The 26138-nt window shown below is 39.4% G+C and overlaps 1 protein-coding gene across 9 annotated transcripts in view; it reads right to left on the bottom strand.

Moving 5' to 3' along the window:
* Positions 1 to 1215: 1215 nt before the first annotated feature.
* Positions 1216 to 26138, bottom strand: part of MTHFD2L (methylenetetrahydrofolate dehydrogenase (NADP+ dependent) 2 like) — a 130719-nt gene continuing 105796 nt past the window's right edge. For 3 of the 9 annotated variants that reach the window (XM_072748785.1, XM_025985110.2, XM_072748781.1), the window contains one exon: positions 2406 to 2550. In XM_072748785.1, the coding sequence (XP_072604886.1) occupies positions 2438 to 2550 (113 nt within the window). In that variant the 3' untranslated portion in view covers positions 2406 to 2437. Of the gene's footprint in view, positions 2551 to 4286; positions 5789 to 9166; positions 10640 to 26138 lie in introns of those variants that run through there. The other 6 variants (XR_011999861.1, XR_011999864.1, XM_072748773.1 and 3 more) reach the window with 4 other exon arrangements.

Raw genomic sequence — 26138 nt, forward strand, 5'->3', positions numbered from 1 at the left:
TACCCATAAATAAAGTCATGGTACCAACAAATCAACTTTATCTTTATCTCCTTTATGTATTGACAAAGTCTTCCTTCTTGACTGGACTTCAGTCAGATTCCTCTGAGTCTTCTTGACTAGGCCTGCTGAGCCCCGTTTTAGCAAAGAATGCTGCTGGGTCAGTTAATGAAGACCACCCTCCCCACCACATCTGATCAAGTTCTCATGCCCCACCCTTGATATCTGGTCTGCCTTCAGCAAGAGTCCTGGTAAGTTAGTTTACCAAGACTCCCTCTACTTTTGATATATAATCCATTTCCTCTTATAGTAATTTCCCACCTACTGATCTCCTTACTCACTTACTGGATGTAGATCCATAGCTGTCTTTGCTGTATTTGGAGTTGAGTTGAATCTTCTCTATTGCAATAGTCTTGATCCCATTGCAATAGTCCTGGATAAAGTCTTCCTTACCATTTTTAACAACTATCAGAACAATTTTTCATTTACACTATTTTAAGTCTCTAGAAAGATTCACTTCTGAATTTTAGCCTAGCCAAAGGTCAGAAACCTTCCAAAAATAACTCCTCCTGTACTTTGAGGGGTTGGAGGTGGTAAGCTCAAAACTGCAGACTTCACCTTTTGCAGGTACCTGTACTTTGGGTCATTTTGTCTGTTTGGGGAATTTGGGGCCCTTAAGAATAAAATAGGCCCTTTCTGAGATGTTTGCTGGGAGCTTTGAATTTAAAATCTGTCGGCGTTATCAGACAAAGATTGGTCTGGACTGATTGTAGAATGGGCTGTAGAACCTTTTCTTACATGCTTAAAAAACCTGTACGTTTCCTCAGCATGTTGGTAAAGAAATAGGTAACAATTCTACTCCTTTAAAAAAATTTTTTTACTTATTTATTCATGAGAGAGAGAGAGAGAGGCTGAGACATAGGCAGAAGGAGAAATAGGCTCCCCATGGGGAAGCCTGATGTGGGAATACTTCCCAGGACCTCGGGATCATGACCTGAGCCAAAGGCAGATGCTCAACCAGCATCTGAGCCACCCAGGTGCCCTACAATTCTACTCCTGAAACTAATATTACACTGTATGTTAACTAACTGGAATATAAATAAGAACTTGAAACTACAAAAAAAAAAAAAAAAAAGAACAAGAAGAAGGAGAAAGAAATAGGTAACAAATATATATTAACAAAAAAACCACAAATATCTTAAGGAAAAAAGACAGGTATTCTTCAAATTGCTTTTATTATACAGTTGAAATACTATTAATTATAAGTATCTAGTCTATTTTCACACAATTGATCAGAAACACACACTGATAAAGACATGCATTGGGTAAGAATCATTGTTGGTGCATAAACACACTGGAATTGGACATGAAAACAATACAATGAAGTGCTTAGGGTAGTCTCAGAATAGCCTTCAACTGACATTCATGTGTATTTCCTAATTTAAATGGCGTTAGAAATATGGCATCTACTTTGAGAACCAAATGCCATAGCAGAAGAGGTAAGAACAGTGGGGAACAAAGCAGTAGACTTTTTGTCATAGCCTAAGACTTAGCTTTGGCACATTTTGTTAAGTGTCTTATTTTCCTTTCTGAATCTGTGAACAAACCTGACAGTTTTTCTTTAATGCAGTTCTCACTCATTCTATACTATATTTTTCTAATATTTGTGGGAAAATACAACCATAGCTTTGTTGTATATGTTTGGTTTTGGATTTTCCATTATTCTTCAAGGAAGGTATTATCCAAATATTTTTCTAGAATAAGAAAGAAATTACATGTAAACCTAACATATTCTTATCACATTTTCACCATAGAAAGTAGTCATTGCAATTTGTAATGATCATTACCTTTCTAAGTGGCTCTGCATTTTTTGCCTTCTTTGTTTATTTTTCTTTCCTTGAATAGAGTATCATTTCTCATTAAGGGGCCTTATAGGATCCATTTGAGGAATATATGAGATCAAGATCTTACTTTTAATATTTTATCTTTCTTTTAGCAAGTAAGCTCTTTTTCAGCATATGATAAACAAAATATATAAAAACTGAGCATACTTATGTCAAAACCTAAATTACATTTTATAAGGGCACCCATTTGGTTGACAGGACATTTGTTGAAAACATAGTGTGATATTTGTGTCAAAAATATATTCATTTATTATGAGCCCTTTATTGTTTAAAACTATGAACAAATATTATCCACAAAATAAACCGCTGTTACCAAAGCTTTCACTGGAATTGGTTTTTTTTTCTCCCTAAAACTCAAAATCTGTTAGCAGGAAATGCATCAAGTTGTATGAATCATCTGATCCACAATGATTCCATCCATGAAAAAATAAATACAATGTAGAAATAAATAGCTTTGTAGTAAAATATAAAGATGTTTGCCCTTTGTCAAATAAATAAATAGCATGATTTCATTTTGCTTTATTATTTCACGTGATCTAGTAAATGAGTTTTTTAGCTGCCAGAAGGGTGTTCTTCAGAAGCATTGCCACCGTCATGGGTCCCACACCTCCTGGAACTGGAGTGATAAAGCTAGCCTTCTTCTTAACAGCTGATGGAGAAAACAGAAAGCAATCTTTATTTTTAATTTTTTCATATTTTTAAATAACCTGAACTGTTAAAAGGTAAACAGAGGTACATAAAATTTTTTAAAACATTTTTTAAAAAGTAATCTTTACATTCAACATGGGGCTCAAACTTGTAACTCTGATACCAAGAGTTGCATGCTCTGGGCATCTGGGTGGCTCAGTTAGTTAAGGATCTGCCTTGGGCTCAGGTCATGATTTCAGAGTCCTGGGATCAAAAGCCCAGTATCCAGCTCCCTGCACAGCGGGGAGCCTGCTTCTCCCTCTCCCTCTCCCTCTCCCTCTCCCCCCCACCCTCATGCTTTCTTTTGTGTGCTTTCTCTCTTTCTCTCTCAGATAAATAAATAAAATCTTTAAAAAAAGTTGCATGCTTTACCGACTGAGCCAGTCAGGTAACCCAAAAATTTTTAAGAGTTTATATTATCTATTTGAATTGGATAGCAGTAAACTGGAAGTAGTCAGGAGCGCTCTACCAACAAGAGGCTAGTGAGCGACTTTTAAGGGAACAGGTGGAAACAAAGCAAGGTCATTCAATAATGACCTTTCAGTTTTGGCTATCACTTAAAAACTCAATTGGCTCTTTGTGACTGGTTGTCCTTCGGTTTTGATTTTGTAACCTTGAGGCATTTTTAGGCTTAGATTTTGGTTGGCTTACATGGGCTGCCATGGCATTAGAGCCATCTGAATCTAAAAGCCTCCTTGTTTAATTAATTTAACAGAATATAGTGGATTTTTCTGCATTACATATATAAGTCTAACAACCTCAAAACACCGTCAGAATAAGGTAGCCTATAAACACTCACACACTTGGACAATCCTGTGTATGATACCTAATCAGCCTAAGACTGTAGGTTGAATCTCCATGCAGTTAGTTTTACATGATTGAAAATCTATAATCCATGAGTGACCCAACTACCTTTAATTCTAGTTAACTACTTCTAAAATACATGATATTAGTAACAAAGGGGGAACAGGATATAGACAGTTCAGCACACACCATTTGTTAAATTGATAAATTCCTGTTCTAACAACAGCATCATTTATGTGTGAATAATACATTCCCAGTGCAGTCTAATAAAAATCATCAAATATATTTGAATTACTGAGCATATACACATAGTCCTGTTCTAAGGTATGCAGACTTCTTATTCAGTGAATAGACTCAAAGAAAACGACAGAGAACTTTCAGCAAGTCTTATTTAAGAATGTTTTCACACCCACATTATTACACGTGAATGGTCCCCTGCTTTGACCTGCTGGTTTTATGCTTTGTCATGTGAATATGAACAATGAAGTTTTCCCAGATAACTCTTTTATTGTCAGTTAGCACAGACAATACTTCTTTAACACATACTCTGACATTATTAGTTCACATGTTACTTAGATGCATTGCCTTTTACAAATTTTGTTCGTATATGCTTCTATAGGAATCAAAACTAACAACTTGGGCCCTGAGTGGCTCAGCTGCTGAGCATCTGCCTTTGGCTCAGGGCGTGATCCTGGGACTCCGGGGATTGAGTCCCACATCAGGCCTGCTTCTCCCTCTGCCTATGTCTCTGTCTCTCTCTCTCTCTCTCTGTGTCTCTCATGAATAAATAAAATCTTAAAAAAAAAAAACTAACAGGTTTTCTAGATCTCAAGTATTATTTTTGTATGATTTATGTTGCCTTCTAGAAATAGGGTTTGTAAAGTTTACACTTACCTTTATTTGATGTTTAGTAGTACTCTAGAATTTTTTTTAATCATAGGAAGAGCAAAGGAATAATATTCTTTTGCTTAAGTCCAAATAGGCTTAAAGACATCACCAAAAGAAAAAAAAATCCAGTTTGTATGTATTATCAATCATGGTATGTAACAAAGAAAAGATAAGAATACTTATGATTTGGAAGGTAGTGGATTCATTTTCCACAAAGCTTCTCTACACACAAACATGTCTTTTCCCTCATCACACTTCCATCCAATGTCAAAGTCTAGGCTAGGTCAATAGCCACTTCACAAATAGCTATGAATTAGCAATCCTTTCTTGCTTTGCTCTAGCTATTCCTTCCACCTGGAATACTCTTCTATTTTATCCAAATAAGAAAATCCTTATTTAAAAGCCAATAAAATGTTACCTGGCTATAATTTTTCTCAAAAACTCACCTCTCCAATGTTGAATTAAAAGCCCCACCACCTGTATTTCCAGTAACTTTATATGTAACTCTGTTATGGAAATTAGCAACTGTGTTGTCTGTCCCCGTTAGCTAGGCACTAGCACCTGGATGGTGGAAACCAAGGCTTTACAGCTGGTGCTGTCGTCACTGGGTTTCATCTGCGAGTTGCACCATGCACAGGTCATGCATTCGGTAAATTTTGATGAAGTGAACTACACAGCCTTTGAGATTTAAAATCTAAAATCAATCTGCAGGAATGTGTCAGTGGATACAGACAATTTATTTCAAGCTAATTTACTGAAAAATTCAAGCTACTAATTTGCTTGATCATGACAAATTGCCCCTTCCCCCCTTTTTAATAAGCTGACTTGATAGCATGACCAGTGCCTTCCAGGACTTTTTCTACAGAATTGGAAATGCCATGCTTTTAAAATATCAGTGGATCTCTGGCAGAAATGTACTATGCTACGACTATTTACTCTGGTAGTATTTAAAATTATGTATTTGTAAAGTCCTGAGTTTGAAATACTAAAGGGTAAAAATAAAAGACTACTGGTAAATGAAGAATCAAGTACAAACTAACTGCAATGGAAAACAAAATTATTCATTTTACAGTCAAAAGGTAGATAAAATTCATCATGTCAGGGGATCTGCTGTAGGTAAAGTCATTTTATATAATTTGGTTTTCAACTTTGAAAGGTAAAGTGGCTTGAAATTATGCATATAAAGATCATATTAACCATAGCTACTATCAATTAAATACCTTCTACTTGCCAAGAACTTTACAAATATTATTGTGATAATCCATATGGAATTATTATTTCATCTTAATAGATGAAGAAAGTGTTTCTCCCTGCAGTTAGAGTGACTTACCACTCCCTTATATGGTGGAGATGCTATCTACAGCCCAGTTTGAAACATTCTACGATTCCATGATTCCACCCCATCCCAATGCAACTGTATTACCATGACCTGAATAAGTAGAAAAGTCCCAGGAAAGATTCAGGTGCCAAAATTTGATGCAGTGCTCTCAAAGGATTTGGAGGATTGTCTGAAAAAAGATATAAGGAGGGAAGTTCTAATAAAGTAACTTTCCTACATTTTTACTCTGAGTACTCACAGCTCATCTCTGAATTATATCCAGCACTTCAAATTACACAGCTGGCTTAGCAGTCTGAGTTGCTTTCTTCCTGGGTGTCAGATCAGATAAACCACTGGTCTGCTCAGGTACCATGACACTCCTCTTCCAAATTATGTTTTTCACAATGTGCTTATGTTGCATTTTTTTGCTCAAAAAAGTGAGGTTTGGGGTGGAAGGACAGAGGAATGAGGATGAGCTGTTGCACAAAATAACATCTGCCTGAATCTGTAGCTTATGTCTGCTTTTTTGCACATTCAACTTGTAGAAGGTAACACACATTTACCTTGCCTTACCTATCACTTCATAGAAACACACTGTGTGATGGGTAGTGGGCCTTTACCTGCCCTGGGCGAGGGCTTCTCTGGACATTGACAAGCGCTCAGTGGCACCAACAGAGCCCTGAACACTACTCACTAGGCAGAAGATTATATCACTATGAATACCCCTGGCTATCAAATATTGTTCTTTTTTTTAATTTTTGAAAGAAAGTGGATGAATATGAAAATTAAGTCTGTACATAGTCACGAGAGGTCAACTGTGATGAGTTTGATGGAAAACAAGCCATACAAGGTCTCCATCCCTTTTGAGTTTCATGAGAATCTATATCTGAGAAAGAAATAGAAGTTTATTTGCTGCTGGCTAGGGTTAATGTATCATCTATTTACAGAAGAACCAGGATATGGAGGTACTGATTTCTCAAGAAAGGTAGGGAATTATCATTGGCAAATGCCAGTGGGTAAAGATGCCAATTCTTAAAAGAAATTCTCTAGACTGATGATTTTGCATAACTATCTCAGGGTTGTCCTACGTGACATATTTATGAAGCATCAGAAGTGGCTTGTGAGCTTAAATTAGTCTTGTGAGAAAGAGTTAAATTCAATATGTCTGATGCTCTGAAAAGCATCTTCCCCAATCATGTCTGCAAGAGCGTAAGTTAACAAGCATTACATCACCAGAAACAGCTCTCCTTGGCTGGTCTTTCCCTAAGGGCAGACAAAGGTTTGCACCTGCTTGTAGAAGATGATGCTTTTAAAGACTGATCCTATTACGTGTGAGGAAAAGTGTTCTATATGCTATATTGAAAAGAATCACAGAAGCACTTTAAGGCAACAATCTCCTTCAGAGACTTATTTATTCTGTGTTTAGGTGTAAGAGAGTATATGTGTATGTTAAGGAAAATGCCAAAAATTCTGTATGTATGAAAACCAGGTACAGGATCCTCCCAGCAATCCAAAAAAACCTTTCTTACGCCATGATGGAGTAACAGAAGAAGCATATACCATTAATTTATAGGGGAAAATTTTTGAGCATTCTTAGTCCTAAAAAATAACCTTTTTGGCTTTTCTGACATCTTAGGACATACCTTGCTAACAGATGTGCAAAATAAATGGGGAGAAGCATAAGTGCTCACAGACACAGTTCACAGCTCTGGCTGCTGGATACTGACATGCTGAAGTGTAGTTCCCAGGGAAGGAGCCTTGTGGGGCCCCTCTCCCTGCTGGGGGTGTGCACTGCCTCTGTGCACACTGTACGTCAGATGCTCACTGTGAAGCAAATACTGAATGCTTTTGGCTTTGCACCTATTCTTTGTTGTTGTTGTTGTTGTTGTTGTTTGCTTTTTTCAGAAAAGCTAAAAACCTCAGATTTCTTTCACTTAGTGAAAACAGATACTAATGTAGTTTTGCTCTGTTTTTTTTTTTTTTTTTTTTTTTTTTGTAACAGCAAAGTGGCAACATGAACTTTCAAGAAGCAGGGGAACATGCCTTAGATCTTGATCAATATCAGGATTTTCATGAGAGGCTCATGAACAGATACTGCGCTATCAGGATTAGATTCAGTTTCATGAAGTTAACATGATTCTAGAGTTACTGAAACCATTTGACAGTGAACACAAAACAATCATTAGATCCTATTGTTACTTGCATGGAGCTTACTCTGGGGAATGAGAGTCAGAGGAAAATGACTTGGTCGTGTTTAAAACAGGTTTCTGAAAATAAAGACTATTTTGAGGAAAGACAATAATTACCACGGCAATTTATTTCATTGGCCTTTCTATAAACTTTATAGACACCACAGAAGTAAATTCTATAGGCTTCCTTGAGGGTGATAGGGTTCTGCTAGCATGATCTAGAATATCAGAGAGGATGTTCAGTTGTATAGAAGGGGAAAAGATGACCATTTAAAATCAGTCCTTCGGGATGCAACACTTGCCTCTGTACATGCTACTCTCTTTGTTTGACGTACCCTGCCTCTACTTTTCTACCTGATGAATATTTATTCTTCCTTTGCAGATCTAGCTAAATGTCACTTCCTTGTGCTCATTAACTCTCCAGGCTGAATTAACTGTTCATTCACTGACCCATAAACTTAGTAGAGTGGCTTTCAATTTGCAGTTATAATGAATGCTGTAATCTCCTGACAAATGTAGTCTTGCTACTTATGGCTCCCTCCCACCTCAAGATTCTAGAGCACACTTCTGAGAATCATTTGCTGAAGGGAGAGAGATTTCTCTTAGTGGTGGTGTGAGGGGGCCAGTGTTATACGTGTTAACAGTAGCAAAGAGGAAGTTTAAAACATGGCTGAAGCTCACTGCTTCATGAAGCTACTTCACTAGGGACTTCTGGTTTCCCTTTCAGGCCCCAGGCAAACCCCTAGGTGCAAATGCTTGAATCACAGCTGCTAATGCCCCATGGGTCAAAGCAAGTCACATGGCTAAACTCATATTTAAAACCATGGGATAAGAAGAATGATAAAGCCACATTGCCAAAGGGATGTCCATATGGGGACAGGAGAAATACGTAGTCATTTTTTTTTATAATCTACTAAAATAGTCTTTTGGTTTAGAGACAAAAATCCTCTAACCTGCTGCCAGACTCATTCTTTGAAACACAGATTATTTCATTGATCATTTCAGCTTTGGAACATTTGATGAATCTTTATTGTCTTCAGGATAAAGTATAAACCGTTTGTCGTGGCAATTAAGGTCTTTTAGGATCTAGCCCTACATCCGGGTCTGGCATTATTTCCCAACCCTTGCACATTTTCCTAACTTATTCACAGTTCCCACACTGGCTCCAGTTTGGCCCAGATAGATTCACCACAAATATTTCTTGAGAAAGACAGCCAGAGCCACTGTCCCTTGGAACTTATAGTGTAGCTAGGAGACAGATATTAAAAATATAATTACCCCCTTTTTTTTTCTGCAATAGGTTTGCCACCCATTGTTTCACACCCATAGTGAAAACCACCGCTAAACCTAAACCAAAAATGGGACAGGAAAAGACTCACATCAACATCGTCGTCATTGGACACATAGATTCGGGCAAGTCTACCACTACTGGCCATCTGATCGACAAATGTGGTGGGATCGACAAAAGAACTATCGGAAAATTTGAGAAGGAGGCTGCTGAGATGGGAAAAGGCTCCTTCAAGTGTGCCTGGGCCTTGGATAAACTGAAAGCTGAACGTGAACGTGGTATCACCATCAATATCTCCCTGTGGAAATTCGAGACCAGCAGTATTATGTGACCATCACTGATGCCCCAGGACACAGAGACTTTATCAAAAACATGATTCCAGGCACATCTCAGGCTGACTGTGCCGGCCTGACCGTCACTGCTGGTGTTGGTGAATTTGAAGCAGGTGTCTCCAAGGATGGGCAGACCCGTGAGCGTGCCCTTCTGGCTTCCACACCGGGTGTAAAACAACTAATTGTTGGTGTTAACAGAAGGATTCCATGGAGCCACCCTACAGCCAGGAGAGATCCGAGGAAATCGTTAAGGAAGTCAGCACCTACATTCTGAAAACTGGCTACAACCCGACACAGGAGCACTGGTGCCAGCTTCTGGCTGGAATGGGGACCACGTGCTGGAGCCAAGCGCTCACAGGCCTCGGTTCCAGGGACGGAAAGTCCCCCGTAAAGACGGGAGCCCGCGGGCCACACTGCTGGAGCCCGGGCTTGCGTCCTGCCGCCGACTCGTCCGCCCGACAGGCCTCGCACCTGCCTCTCCAGCACGTCTACAGCATCGGGGGTGTCGGTGCTGGCCCCGGGCCGAGCGGGCCTGGTGCTCTTAACCTGGCACGGGGGTCACCTTTGCTCCGGTCAATGTTACAACTGAAGGAAAGTCTGCGGAAATGCACCATGAAGTGAGGCTCTTCCTGGGGACAACGTGGGCTTCAAGGTCAAGAGCGCATCTGTCAGAGATGTTCGTTGTGGCAACGTGGCTGGTGACAGCAGCAATGACCCACCCATGGAAGCAGCGGCTTCCCGGCTCAGGGGATTATCCTGAGCCACCCGGGCCAGGTCGGCGCTGGACACGCACCTGTGCTGGATGGTCACGCAGCTCCCAGCGCCGGCAGGTTTGCTGAGCTGAAGGAGAAGACAGATCATCATTCTGGAAAAAAGCTGGAAGATGGTCCCAAGTCCTGAAATCTGGGGCTGCTGCTATTGTTGATATGGTTCCTGGCAAACCTACGTGTGTCCAGAGCTTCTCTGACCGTCCTCCTCTGGGCTGTTTTGCTGTTCGCGACATGAGACAGACGGTTGCGCGGATGTCATCAAAGCAGTGGACAAGAAGGCAGCTGGGGCTGGCCAAGTCACCGGGTCTGCCCAGAAAGCTCCGAAGGCGGAATGAATATCATCCCCGACACCTGCCACCCCAGTCTCAATCAGTGGTGGAAGAACAGTCTCAGGACTGTGTCAATGGGCCATTGAAGTTGAATAGTAAAAGTCTGGTTAATGATGACAACGCATCGTAAAACCTTCAGAAGGAAAGGAGACTGTTTTGTGGACCATTTGGGTTTTTTTTGTGTGTGTGTGTGTGTGTGTGTGTGTGCGTGTGTGGCAGTTTTAAGTTATTAGTTTTAAAATCAGTACTTTTTATTGGAAACAACTTTTTAAAAACGATTTTACTTATTTGTTCATTACAGACAAAGAGAGGCAGAGACACAGGTAGAGGGAGAAGCAGGCTCTACGAAAAGAGCCCGATTTGGGACTCGATCCCATGACTCCGGGATCATGACTTGAGCTGAAGGCGGATGCTCAACCATTGAGCCACCCACCCAGTCTTCCCTAATGGAAACAACTTGACCAAAAATCTGTCACAGAATTTTAAGACCCATTAAAATAAAAGTTTAATGAGAAAAAAATATATATATAAAATTACCCCCAAAATAATTGAACTCTGGTTAGGAAATGTGCTACCCATGTGACTGTGAGGAGGCTCTAACTGAGCACTGCATACACATATGGGGTTTATCTATGCCAAGCCCAGAAACATGAAGGATAAATCAAACTTTTCCATGTGAAATGAAGGGGTGGGGCATAGACACTGTTGGTAGGTGGAACAATGTCTGTGGTGAAGGTGGAAAGAAGCTTCCTTCAGGTGGAAAGGAGCATGAACCCTTAGAAACGCTGCAATAAGGCCAGGGTTGCCAACATGTAGGTATGAAGGAGAAGATTCCTGCTCATGCAGAGCCCAGAAGTAATTTTAAATTTAGAGGAAAAAAAATCTATCCTGAGCAAGATAAGATCAAGTGGGGAAGCTGTCTGCTTTGTGTTGGTGTATTTCTCTAATGAAATGAGTTCATCATCTGACACAGAGGAAAGGGAGATAATAAAAGTAAGAACATAAAGTAAGATGTGCTAAGATGGTAATAAATTCTAGTTCTCCAGTGAGTAGCTCAAGGAGGAAACACAAATCAGATATGAGCATCAAAGAAAGATCTGTAGACAGAAAAGCTTCAAGATCTGATGGATGCCAGAGGCATAAGAAAAAGGAGAGACTACAGTGAAGACATAAGGAAATAGTAAAAGCAAAAGGAGGTTTGATCTGACAATGAATTTGATGCAACAGAGGAGCTGACAGTAGTTCATTATGACCAAAGTGCATGAGAAAACAGAGTAGAGTGAGATGTAGTGGGGGATGTAGCCATGGGCTGCATGACCCCCAGGTGAGGGGGCAGGACATTTAGATGGGGTGATGGCAGCTGTAATTATTGTGTCCCAGCGAATAAACTTTCAAGTCTTTTGTGAATAAACTTGGTTATTTTTATAGGTTGGAATAGCCAGTTTTGCAAAGCGAGAAATTGGGTGTGAAAAATGTATACTACATGATAATTTCAGAAAATGACAGAGAAATTCACATTGCATTTTCACAAAGTTTCAGGTCCTGGAACATTATTCAACTATTTCCAAGAAACCCTTTCTTTGCCTGAAGTCTGAAATCTAATCTGTCATGCTCCTTTTTCTCCACTCAGTGGATGACTGACTACACTCTTCTGGTTACTAGATTCAGATTTCTAAAGTAAAGAATTTAGATGGGTGTGGCCTGACATCTTTTCCACTGAAGACAACTATGTATCAAGGTCAAGATTAGAACAAGAAGTATGGAGCAGAAGTCATTAGGTTATTTTATACTTAAAATTTGAGATGATGACAGGGATGATGGAAGAGACTACATGTCCAGTGTCTATGTCTCAAAAAAATCCAGGAGTGACACGTGATCACAAGGTGTGGAAAGATTACTCATGAAGGATACTAATAGCAACATAAGAGACATCAAAATGCCCTTTAACAAGTCAAGTAAGAATGAAAGGAAGTGTATGTGACCATTATTAATCTTTGGCACCAGCAATCCATGTCTCATGACTGGGTGTCTCTGGCTGGTATGTTCTGTGTCATTATTTTCTCTGGAAACTTTATGCTCCCAGGTTCCTAGGGCCTGGACTTCATAATTCAAATTCTTGCCTAAGACACTTTGTTAGACACTCCACAATTCTTTGGCAAATAGTGAATTTCTGCTTCAGTATATAATGTACTCCAAAGGTTCCAAATAATGGAATTTCCAGATGTATCTAAACAACTGGTTTTGCTAGTATGGCTTGGAAGTTGCATATTCTGGCAAAGTTAAAGAATATATTTGTGCTTTATAAATGCATTTTTGGGTGGAGGATGAGGACCTCACATCTCAGGTTGCTGTAATATTGGTTTATTTATCTTTGTATTTTGTCCAGTTCTCCATCACTTTTAAGGAAGTACTCCATGATCCATGTCAGATTTGCAACAACTGATTTTTAAAACCAACTTCCTTCCCCAAAAGGAAAAGGAATGATTCCTTATGTGTGGCAAGACAGCAGATGAAAATTTCTTGTTTTTCTCATATGAATTTCAACCTTCTATATTCTAGTATACCTGTGTAATTGTCTAAATTAAGTGCTTGGAGAATTTTCCCATGCTTCTAAATGTAGGCCATTTAGGCATGACCTCTCAAACACATCTACTATAATGAAGGGGGAGACAAGCTTCAGGAAAATGAAGTATGTGAATAACAACCAGAAAAACCTGACTGGCATAGGACTGGAGAAATAGTATGACTCAGGAGGTAATATGGAAAACACTTCACTTTCTCAAATGGTTGATATAAAAATGACACTTAAGAGCATGATGAGCTAGAGAGAGGAAAGGGCTCCTTGACAAGTGAATGGCTCACCACTGGACACTTGCAGGGCAACAAGGACTCAGATATCCCAAAGGCAATTCACTAATGCTTCCTTTTGCATTTATCTGGTTGCCTGATTCTGGGGTTTCTACAAGATTTCTACATATATTAGGACATTTATTAGCACAGCACCTTTGGAGCAGCAATGGAACAGGCAGGATTACAGAGTTTGAGTATGAGACTGATCCACATGTCTAGACAGATTGTTTTGGCTTCATTAGCATTGTAAGTTGCACTTACCAATGCACCCCTCACCTATTTACCATACTATCTGTATGAGTAGGGTGGCTAAGCCTTTGCTTTTTCTTTATTTTTTTTAAAAAAGATTTTATTTATTTATTCATGAGAGACAGAGAGAGAGGCAGAGACACAGGCAGAGGGAGGAGCAGGCTCCATCAGGGAGCCTGACATGGGACTCAACCCCGGGACTCCAGGATCACGCACTGAGCTGAAGGCAGATGCTCAACCACTGAGCCACCCAGAGGTCCCGCCTTCACTTTTTCTTTACATTAAATCCCATCTCTCCATATGTCCAGGTACCTGCCTCATAGATATGAATACCAAAAAACACCACTCACACTCTTTGGAAGGCATTCAGTCGAGCCAAACAGCAAACCAATAACCAAATGAAAATCTGAAATTCCTTTCTGTAAACTCTGTCTATGGCTTATCCATGGAACCTCCTTTCTGACTATGGATGGTGTCAGCTATCAGGGGCAGTTTCCACTTTGGTAGGCAGGAGTAAGGATTACTGCCATGTGTATTTCTAGTACTCTACCCAAAAGACTAACAATATCTCCCTTTCATTATTTCTTTAGGAGAAACATAATTATCATTTACTCCTGTCATTCTCCCCAATCCTTTTTCCTCAAGCTACTGAACATTCCTATCATATAGTGAGAAATCTGTAGGCTGTTTAAAGTGTCCTCCAAGTCTCTTGGCAAGGCCTCGATGTCAGGAATCTGCCATAATCAACCCAAGATACTAAAAGATAAAATCTCCTTCCATAGATATTTGTACTTTAATATGGAGCCCTGAGAAACAACTACAAAAAAACCCAAAAACAAACAAACGAAAAAAAAAACAACAAAATCTCATCATTAGGTATAAGAGAAGAAAGACTTGTAGATGTACCAGCACTTCTCTTGTTCTTGTGGATGTCCTTTTTGTGCTTCAACTTTTAACTTCTCTATGAAGGTAGATTGCTCAATGTCAAATATATTCCTCTGAAAATAAAATCTTTAAAGCTGACCTGATTTCAAAGACCTAGACTTCATAATGAGCTCATTATGCTACACTGTAAAATGTAAGTGTGCTGTGAGCCACAGTGGCGGTAGCTGGCTCACTAATAAGGATCTCATAGTGACCATTACTACTTGTTTTCTGAACTGACCTGTATAGGCACTATGACCATGGTGTTTGTAACAGTCTCTCTAACAGAGGTTTTTGCAAATTTCCATCAACTTTTTAAAAAAGATTTTATTTATTTATTCATGAGAGACACAGAGAGAAAGAGACAGGGACAGAGGCAAAGGGAGAAGCAGGTTCCCTGTGGGGAGCCTGATGTGAGAATAGAATCTAATTATGGTGGCACTGTGATCTTGGACTTCCAGCATCCAAAACTATAAGAAATAAATGCTTATTGTTTAAATTACCCAGTTTGTGGTAATTTGTTATAGCAGCCTGAACTAAGACACATATCATCAAATTAAATGATTACACTGAAAACTGAGTTGGTGGGAAGTCACTTTAACTTTGTTTTGTTTGTTTGTTTTACAATATCATAGATAATAGTTACGTATAAGTGATCTACTTCAAAGATAGTACTCTTTCCTTAGAAACTGGCAATATGGGATCCCTGGGTGGTGCAGCAGCTTTGGCCCAGGGCGCGATCCTGGAGACCCAGGATCGAGTCCCACGTCGGGCTCCCGGTGCATGGAGCCTGCTTCTCCCTCTGCCTATGTCTCTGCCTCTCTCTCTTTCTCTCTCTATCATAAATAAATAAAAATTAAAAAAAAAAACTGGCAATATTATCTTGCTTTCCCATCTTGTATAACACATACTTATGAGTAACTAGTGCCAAAATCACTTCCAAAAGAAGCTTACTTTAAATCAAACAGATGAACACAGAGAAAAGAAGAAAAAAGAAAGGAAGGCAAACCATAAACAGACTCTTAACTACAGAGAACAATCTGAGGATTTGCTGGAAGGGAAGTGGGTGGAGGGATGGGCTAAATGGGTGATGGGCATTAAGGAGGGCACTTGTGATGAGCACTGGGTGTTACATATAAGTGATGAGTCACTAAATTCTACTTCCAAAACTAGTATTACACTATATGTTAACTGACTAGAATTTAAATAAAAGCTTGAAACATTGAAAAAAAAAGCGGCAGCAGCTTACTTTAACAATTAATCTGGAGAATATAAATTCCATGAAAGCAGGAACTTTATCCTGCACATGACTATGTCCCTGATACCTTCAAGGTATGCTGAAGGAGAAATATATGTTGAGTAAATCAACGAATGATTCAATGGATATATTATTACTGGACCTGGATTGTTGTGGGTTAATAATATGTTTGATGCTACCCTGAGTGGCAGCTTGTGTTCCCATTAAGGCAACTTTGAGGAATTACCTCTGTAATGTAAGAGCAACATTAGAGATTTGTAAGTACAGAGGATGATCATGCACCTGAGCAATGGTATGACTAAGAAGGCTGAGACCTGCTGTGGGATGGAGACAAAAGAAGTGTAGGACAAGAAGTTTATCTTACAGAGACATACAATTCAATAGATAACAACTAAGTAAAAGTGCAAGGTTGTACAGGATTAAGAACAAAATGAACAGGGGTACCTGGGTGGCTCAGTGGTTGAGTGTCTGCCTTTGACTTAGGTTGTGATCCTGGGTCCTGGGATCGATTCCCGCATGAGACTCCCCATGGAAAGCCTGCTTCTCCCTCTGCCTATGTCTCTGCCTCTCTCTGTGTGTCTCTCATGAATAAACAAAATCTTTTAAAAAATAAATTCATTAAAAAAAGAACAAAATGAACAAGGCAGACGAGACCTGCTATAGGAGTTTGGAGAAGATAGAGATAAACATGAGTGCTTTAAAGTTGGTTCATATGATTTTCGACTGAAGAACAGACTTGGCCAGAAGAGAGCTGAGGCCAGAAAAGCCCCTGAGGGACAGGGTCATAACAGCAATGCAAAGTTACATCTTTCTGGACTAGTACTGAAGTGAGAAAGAAGAGGAAGGTGAATCATGTGCACACACACACACACACACACACACACACACACAGATACTGTCTTCTGCTAGGCACTGTGCTCAGCTCATGTGAGGTGATTATTTCATTTAATCTTCATAACAACTTTATAAGATAGCCATTATCATCTGCTTTTCAGATGATAAAATCAAGTCTCAGAGAGAGGTGAAGGGATTTGCCTAAGATCATAATTGTTTTATGCAACAGAACTAGGATTCAAACATAAGTAAGCCTGACTCCAAATCATACTCTTTTAAGAAAGATAGGACATAATATATACAGAGCATGGAGCGAAAAGGTAGCTCAGCTTTCAAAGGTGAAATACTGTGCATACACAAGACATCTGGAAGCGACTATAGTAAAGGAAGAGAAAATACAGATTAAAAGCTGCTTCAAAAGCACTCCAGGGGTTTTATTCCACATCTAGTAGTTTTTTAGAAAATGGTAGTGTGCTTCTGTAATAATTCTAGACCTCGTTTGTCCTCATATTTTGACTACTGGGTTAGAATTTTGAGAAATAATTCTGATCAGTAAAGTCCTAAATTATAGAGCCTTTTTTTTTTTTTTTTTGTTCTAGGAGGGATTTCATGTCAAGTAGAGATACTCTGAAGAATACAAAGTAAGCCTGTAGCTACTCGGGGCACAATATTCAGGATTGTTTCAATGTCATATTTCCCTTGTTCAACAATGGTGAGACTACTATTGGGTACAAAAGACCTTTTGCAATTTTTCTTCTTTGCCTTTGATTTTCTATTTCTCACTTGGAAAGATCCCCCCACCACCACCCCGTGCACTCTCTACCCTATATACACACACTTGGTAAAATTCATCTTTTCAGACTCATCTCAAAAGAATCTAGAACTGGCACCTTTACTCTTGCTTATTTGAAAACTCTTATAGAGCCATAATTGATTCTTCTCTTTCTTGTATATCTAATCATTCAGCCAATCATTCCAACTCTTCCTTTAAATTATATCTCCCATCTAACCACCTGTTAACACCTTCACCCATTACCATGTTGGCCTACATCCCATCTTGGATAATTTCTTACTTGGATAATTATAATAGCCTCCTAACAGGTACCCTATTTATATCCTAACCTCTCCAGGGTCTGTTTGCCATCAGTAGTCACAGTGATTCTGTTAAGATGCAAGTCAACTGTCATTTCTCTGCCCCAAATCCTCAACTAGCTTTCTATTGCACTAAAAGTAAAATCCACATTTCTTTCCACAGCCCTACATGATATGCCACCCTGCTGCTACCTCTTTGACTTTATTCCCCAAACTCTTCCCCTTATTTGCTCTGAGCCAGTTACAATGGCCTGATGGAGCTCATGACAGTCATTAGGCATGCTGATCCTCAAGGCCTTCACACCTGATGCTCCCTGTGTGTGGAATATTCCTCTCCCATATATCCACATGGCCCTCTCCCTCACTTTGTTCTGGTTGGCAGTGTGCCTTCCCTGACCACCCCTTTTAAGCAACCTTGCTCTATAATTCTCTAGCCTTCCTTATCTTGTTTTCATTTTGTAACATAAACACTGCCCAGTATATTGGATACTGGGTATGTATGGATTTATTACCTGTCTTCTCCAACCAGATGTGAGTTCTTATAGGTTAGAACTTGGCCTACTTAGATCACTGTCACATCTCAAGTGTCTATCACAACACCTGACACACAGCTTCACTTCAAACCCACCTGCATCCCAGCCTCAGCCTCACTCTGCCTTCTAGGTATTCCTGAGAGGGCCAAGGGAGGCTCCATCCCTTCCCACTGTGCTCCTTATTTCTGTTTGCAAAAGGCTGTGGTGAGGGGCCAGAGAAGCCCCTTGGACTATACAGTACTAGGAATGATGGGCCAGAAAGAAAATCACTGGCAGGAAATGTGCTCAGCTGTTGTGAGCCCTGCAAGACTGGTGTATATCATTCTTGGTGTAGTAAAGAAAAGAGCAGGTTGTAAGACAGATGGATGAATTAGCCTAGGCTCTGGGCCTTCTCTTCTCCCTAACTGTCTTGGGCAATTGGCCTAGGGGTCCCCTTTCTCTCCCTCCCTGGGACCATCCTCTCCCCATCCACACATTCTTCTTTAAGTTTAAGCTCAGACTCTCATGAAACTTGTTCTCCTTAGAGAATTGTGTTGGTCCTGTGTCATCCCTCTGCAGACTAGAGGGTGAGGTAACCTAGCTTCAGGAGGGCACTTGGCCCATTGCTCTCCCAGCCTATTCACAGAAACGTATATACAGGACCCCAAAGGAGGCTCCAAAGAGCAAGCAGGGCATTGAGGAGCCGAGAGCAAACAATTAACACTAGGAAGAAAACGCCCTACCCACACCCCAGTATACACGGTGTCTTGGTCTGAACCTAATTAAGATCCCTCGCACTGCATTTTTAAAAAAATTAATTGAAATATAATTTATATAAAACACTGTTTAAGTTAAAAATGTATAACCTGATGAACTGAAACATATATATATATACATATATATATATTATGATTACCATCTTAGCTTTATTTAACACCTCTATCACACCACAGAATTATAATTTCTTTTTTTGTGGGAAAACACATTTAAGATCTAGTTTTTTGGCAATTTTGAAATATATAATATGGTATTGTTGACTATAATCACTATGCTGTGGATTAGAGCTCCAGAATTTATTCACTTTCTAGTTGCAAGTTTGCACTCTTTAACAACATCTTCCCAGTCCCCCACTCCCCACTGGGCCCCTGGTAACTACCATTCTACTTTGCTTCTACAAGTTCAGCTTTTTCAGATTCCACATGTAAGTAATATCATACAGCATTTGTCTTTGTCTGACTTATCTCATTAAGCATAATGCCCTCCAGGTCCACCCATGTTGTCACAAATGGCAGGATTTCCTTCTATGTAATGGCTGAAAATGTTCAACTGAATATACCACATCTTTTTTACCCCTTCATCCATTGACTTGACACTGTTGTTTCCATATCTTGGGTATTGTGAATAACGCTGCAATAAATATGGTTACACAGATATCTTTTTTGATAAACTTTTCTCATTTCCTTTGGATACACACCCAGAAGTGGGATCACCGGATCATAAAATCAATACACAAAAATCAGTTTTGTTTGTATTTACTAACAATGAAATAAATGAAAAAGAAATAAAGAAAACTATCCCATTCAAAAACTACAGGATACTTAGGAATAAGTTTAACTAAGGAAATGAAGGATCTGTATAATGGAAACTACACAACTTTGATGAAGAAAATGGAAGAGGTCACTCACAAAAGTGGAAAGATATCCCATGTTCATGGACTGGAAGAACTAATAGTGTTAATGTATCCATATTACCCAAAGCCATCTATAGATCCATGCAATTCCTACCAAAATTCCAATAGTGTTTTTCACAGAAATAGGAAAAATAGGAAAAAAAAATAATGGTATGAAACCACTAAGGCCCTGAATAGACATTTCCTGATTTCAAACTATACTATAAAGCTAAATAATACTAAAGACATTATGGTACTGGCATAAAAACAGACACATAGAACAATGGAACAAAGTAGAAAGCCCAGAAATAAGCCACTGCATGTAACGTCAACTGTTGTTTGACAGAGAAGCCAAGAACACTTGAAGGGGAAAGGGTACACTCTTCAGTAAATGGTGCTAGGAAAACTACATGTAGAAAAATGAAATTGGACTCCTGTCTTATACTACTTACAAAAATCCAGTCCAAATGCATTAAAGACTTAAATATAAAACCTGATACCATAAAATTTCTAAAAGAGAACATAGGGGGAACGTTCCTTGACGTTGGTCTTGGAAATGAGTTTATAAATACGACACCAAAACAAAGGAAACAAGAGCAAAAATCAACAAGCAGGACTACATCAAACAAAAAAAGCTCCTGCACAATAAAAGAAATGATCAACAAAATGAAAAGGCAACCTACAGAATAGGAGAAAATATTTGCAAATAATATATCACATAAGGGGTTATTATCCAAAATACTTTATAAAAAAACACCTAAAGAATGCAAAACAACTCATTAACAAAAACTAATCCAATTAAAAAATGGACAGAAGACATAGATATTTTTCCAAAGAAGACTTCTAAATGGTCAACTAGTACATGAAAAGAAGTTCAATATCACTCATCTTCAGGAAAATGCCTTACAGAGCATACACACAAAAACCTTAGTACTTGAGCCAGGGACATGCAGAGTCTGTGTGGGCCCTGAGTCCATGATCGGCAGATGGGGCCTTTCTCACAGGCTTGTCCCTACTTCCTGCAGGTTTGACCAGAGCTTACTTACCTAAAGCTGCCTAAAAGTACCATGTCTTCATTACTGGAGTCTCTCTGGGGTATGCCTGGCCCAGGCCTTTGGTCTCTAGCAGGGCCTTATGGCAGCAGCAATAGTTCCATTGCTTGAGGCTGGGGGCCTCAGGTCCCCTGCAGACTCCCACCTTGAGGCCTCCACCCCACGTCTTGGCCAAATTAGCCAATTCAGTCAAGGCTGGCTTGTCCTCTGTCCTTTTTTTATCTAACTGGGATCCTTGCCTCACCTACTATCATCTATCCTCAGACACTTTGGGAACCCTTTCTCAAGAGGCAGGTCACCTGTGGTCAGTGTGTGCCACAGTAAGACCAGCAGAGGTAGAAGAAAGCTTGGGAACTGTCCTAGCTGCTCACCCTAAGCAGATCTCATGCTCTCTTGACACATTTCACTTTGTGGGTTTCTCTTTCCTGTCTGGTCACAATAGGTGGTAACTTACATGCCTTTCCTATTCAGGACCAGTTATAGATGGTGGCTGAGACAAGGCTGAGATCTAGATCTATTCCCCTTGGTATTTTTCCAACTCCTGAATATACTGTATGAGATGCATTTCAATAAAAGTATGGCTTAGTGAATTTGAAGGGCTACACTGAAAATATCAGTAATGATCAAGAGATCAAAAGGTCAGTAAAGAGATATGAAAAATGGAAACCACAAAGGGACTTGATATACTTTTCAACATTGCATGAAGTTGTCAAAAAGTGTCTAGTCTTCAGATGCCTGGGTGGCTCAGTTGGTTAAGCAATTCAACTCTTGAATGCTTAATCAGCTCTTGATTTCAGCCTAGTTCATGATCTCAGGGTCATGAGACTGAGCCTTATGTCAGGCTCCATGCTAGGCATGGAGCCTGCTTGGGATTCTCTCTCTCTCCCTCTACTTACCCAGTTCCCAACACCACTCTCACGGACACTCTCTCTCTCAAAAAAATAAAAAATAAAAAATAAAAAGTGTCTAGTCTCTACAAATGATTGAATAATAAAAATGAGTTTAGTTAGAACTGAAGACATTTTGGTGAAATTGTACTATCTACATATCTAAAGTATATCTACAGAGTTCACTGTTAATATTATTAAGATCTGAGTCATGATATGACTTCAGTGACATTAGGCATCCACCAATCACACAGGAAGGAGTTAATAAATGGGTCAGGCTTTGAAACTTACTAAAAAGCAAGCAGTGAGACTATACGATGAGGCTATCACAGCTGAATGAATTAAGGGTAGACTAAATAGTATATGGAGGTTAGAGGAAGATCTCTCTCTCTATTCCAAGTAAGAGATTAGTTTTCAAGTTCTTCTGTACATAATGGATCATTCTTCATCCAGGCATGGCTTTCCATCTAGAGACTATGGATTCCACATCTTTTCACTTCCATATACAATAGCCATATGGCTATATTCAGGTCAATAGGATGCTAGCAAAAGTTATGCATACATCCTCCAGTTCAATTTTCTTAAAGTGAAGCCACTTGTCCTCATCTCTCTTTCACTTTTCAATGGAAGAAAACATGGATGAGGAGGCAACTGCTTCCAACTTCAACTGTATGGATAAGAATACTCAAGTGAAACAGTGATATGGGCTGATGTGTGTCTCCCCCAAATTCATATGTTGAAGTCCTAACCATCAGTACCTCAGAACGTCACTATATTGGTAATTAAGATGATGCCATTAGGGTGGACCCTAATCCAATATGACTAGTGTCCTTGTAAGAAGAGGAAAATTGGACATAGACAGGTACGGAGGAAAGCTAACGTGAAGACAGAGAGAAGCTGGCCATCTACAAGTCAAGGAGAGAGGCTGCAGAAGAAATAACCCTGGTGATACTTTGACCTCTGACTTCTAGCCTCCAGATGTGTGAAAAATAAATTTCTGTTGTTTAAACCACACAGTGTTTAGTACTTAGTTATGGCAGTTTTATCAAACTAATACCAACTGTAAGATGGATGAAAGCAGTATCCCTGAACGAAGAAGAGCTGTCTAACTCCAGACTTCAGTAGGTGACAGCTAAACTCCCTTGTTGGAGTTCATGTATTTTGGTGTCCCTTTCTTACAGCAGCATAACCTATACTCTAGTATAATATTTAGAGGGGGAAAAATAGAAACAACACTTAATAAAAGAGACAGAATGAGGCAAACTCTGAAAAATTCACTAAACATAACCATGAATCAGGGCTCCAGCATGGAAAACAGTTGCTAAAAATCTACGGGCCTAAGTCATATATTCCTCAAGATATGGAAAATATGCATACATGAACCGTTTGGAAGCAAGTACAGTTAAAAAATAATGGGTTGCATTAGAGTAGACATTCTTTTCCAAATAATGTGGCTTATCCATTTTTATAATTTAAATCTGTTTCATCAACACTGTAGTGTACCTAAGACTTATCTCTGTATTTCTATGTATTTCTATAACTTTAAGTCAGCAAAGAGACACTCTTAGACATTAGCCTCACCTATTCAGACTTTGAGAAAAGAGCCTACACATTATTCCTGCCTCTTTCTTTTCAGCAGTTCTTCCCAGCCTTTTTTTAAATTCCCTGTCTTGGGACAGACCAATGAGTGGAGAGGTGTGGTCAGGAGTAGAAGGCAGGGAGGAAAGATGGAAGGAGAAAAGGAGCAGACATTCTAGTTCCTTTCATTCCACTGCAATCCCTGAAGAACTCATCATAAAACTGAAGTAAAGCTATTAAAAGCTTCAAAAGATTATAGAAACATCTGTGTGGTAGCTAGGAGGTGCAAATGAGGCCTGAGAATTGGCCAATGCAAACGAGGTTAGCTGAATTAACAGCACGGGAAGTCATTAATTAGATTGTTCAGCTCGCCAAATCCATTCAGAGAATTGCTGTCATAAAAGCAGTATAATTATGAGCTAGTCCAGGACTGCAGACTGCTTTCCAGTCAGAAGAAGCAATTTGCAACTCATACCACATAATCTCTTGTTTCGACCTCATGAGGATATGTTCTTCTTTGTTAGAAATGCATGAAATTTCTTTCAAAGCTACTAATAGAAGATGACCAGGTTAGAGTAGATGAGTCCCATTGTTTTTATTTTTTTAAATCTGTAGAGCAGATCTAAATTTTTCAAGAGACATTATTTATTGTGTGATTGTTAGTAATGAGAAACAATTCTCAGACATAGAAAATAATTTTATCACAGATGCTTTTAATGCCTTAAATTAGAGGGAAGAGGTAGGTTCAGGTAACTGAAGGGGAGTGGGAAGTATTTGTCAGAGGTTGGAAGCAATGATGAGCTATCTTGAATTCTATAATTAAGGATCAATTCAAACCAAAATTGCATTTCAATTTAGTAATAACTTTAAGGCCCTATTAACTCAAGACACCCAGAGAGGAAAGGTGTTGTAGGGAGGGCCTGACTTGGATCTATATTGAGGAAAAACACCAGTGTGGATTCCCTGGGAGAGGTGTGACACAAACACAAGTGAATAATCATGTAGTAGAGGTGATTGTGGCATTGGATAGAAGTTTGAACTCAATGACTCATTGCCAACTAATTTCACTGGACAGGGAGTTAAATATGGGCAGTGCTCATTTTCCACAGTAGCAGAAAAGACCTTACAAACCCCTGTGCAAACTGAAACAGTATAAAGCCATTTTAATGATCGATGGAGGACATTACGTTTGTTCGACCTTTAGAAATTTTTGTCAAAACATTAAAAATCCTCTTTCTATGGTTTATAAATGTATAGGAATTGAAAATAGTACTAAAACATTTCTTTAGAGTGCCATAATATATTTAAAACATTAGAAACACTGAGAATTAAAGGGTTTTGTTTATTTGCAGAAACTTATCAAAAGTAGTTTGAACAGTGTTTTGTGTTCTTCTGGTCACATACGGTACAGTACTGGGTGAGCACCTTTCCTGCGTCTTGGTGAATTTGGATGCCTTTCCAAATTTGGACCAGCTTCCAACATTTTGTATTTGCCCTTTCAATGCCATGAAAGAGGGTTTTTAAACATGAAGTTTTATGCCAGTGTCACTTCCTCTTGGATATTGTCTTCCTTTTAGCAGCAACCACTTCCTCGTTTGCATCGATATGTTGGATTTCACTAAGTTCCTCTGGCTGCATAGCCAGAGTCTCAAATGGCAAGTGGGGGCACTCTCGACATCCCATTGTCAGGTATTTCAAATTCTATTTTCAGCATTATATGTTAATGTCAGGGTTTTTCTTTGCTTTCCATTTCTTTGCTCGCAATTCCCTCTTTCTTGATCTATCTTTGTAACATGTCACGTAGTTTATTAGTGAGAAACAAGGAGTCAATAGAATGACACACTTTGTTGTTTGAACTGAGTAACGGGTGTGCCACGACTGACCATGAATAGACTTGAAGTAAGTGATGTCATTGGCCACAGGTCACAGTGCACATTTGTTATTTGCATAATGATCTGTAGATTGAAGGGCTAGCAGAGAAGTTTGCACTCTCTGCAGCTACGGTTAATGTAGCAGGCTCACTGAAATTTGAGCCACATTGTTGCAGGACTGGTGTTATTTACCTAAATCACAGTAACTGGAATTGTGCATATCAGACCATGTAGAGAGGACTGACATATGTTGATATTGTTGTCTAGGCACTCTTAGAACTTGCTATTATACATATCCTGGGGGAAACATAAAAGAAATAATTTCACATCTCAAAAGGAAAGTATTAATCCAGTGAAATACAGGATAGTGAAGATAATGCAGGATAGAAATTCCAAGTGCCTGGCTATGAACCCACCGTGCCGCATCACATGTCATCTCAGGGAGGATGCCCAGGTTCTGTGTGCCTCTGTGAAATGAGGGATAATAATAATGCCATATAGGGCTATCATAAGGATTAAATGAATAATTCAGGTAAAAGTCTGAGGACAGTAAGCATCTCTCAAACACTGCTATTATTATAAAATGAAGAATTCCAAATGATCTGAGAAGAGGGTATCCCCATGTAAGAAAGCTTCTTCCACCTTCCCCACCCTCAATATAATTTTCTACTAGATATGCTTGCTTCCTTTCTAAGAATATTGGCAATTTTATGACTGAGGTGGCAGGGAATTGTTGGAGGAGCAGTGAAGGGAGGGACAATCATTTGTCTCCAGGCCATTTGAGTCCTGACCCCCATACCAGTCCACCAGTTCAAGAAGGGCTATTCAATTTTATTTTGAGCTCCAGAGAAGGAGA

This window comes from Vulpes vulpes, chromosome 2, assembly GCF_048418805.1.
Source record: "Vulpes vulpes isolate BD-2025 chromosome 2, VulVul3, whole genome shotgun sequence".
Classification (NCBI taxonomy): domain Eukaryota; kingdom Metazoa; phylum Chordata; class Mammalia; order Carnivora; family Canidae; genus Vulpes; species Vulpes vulpes.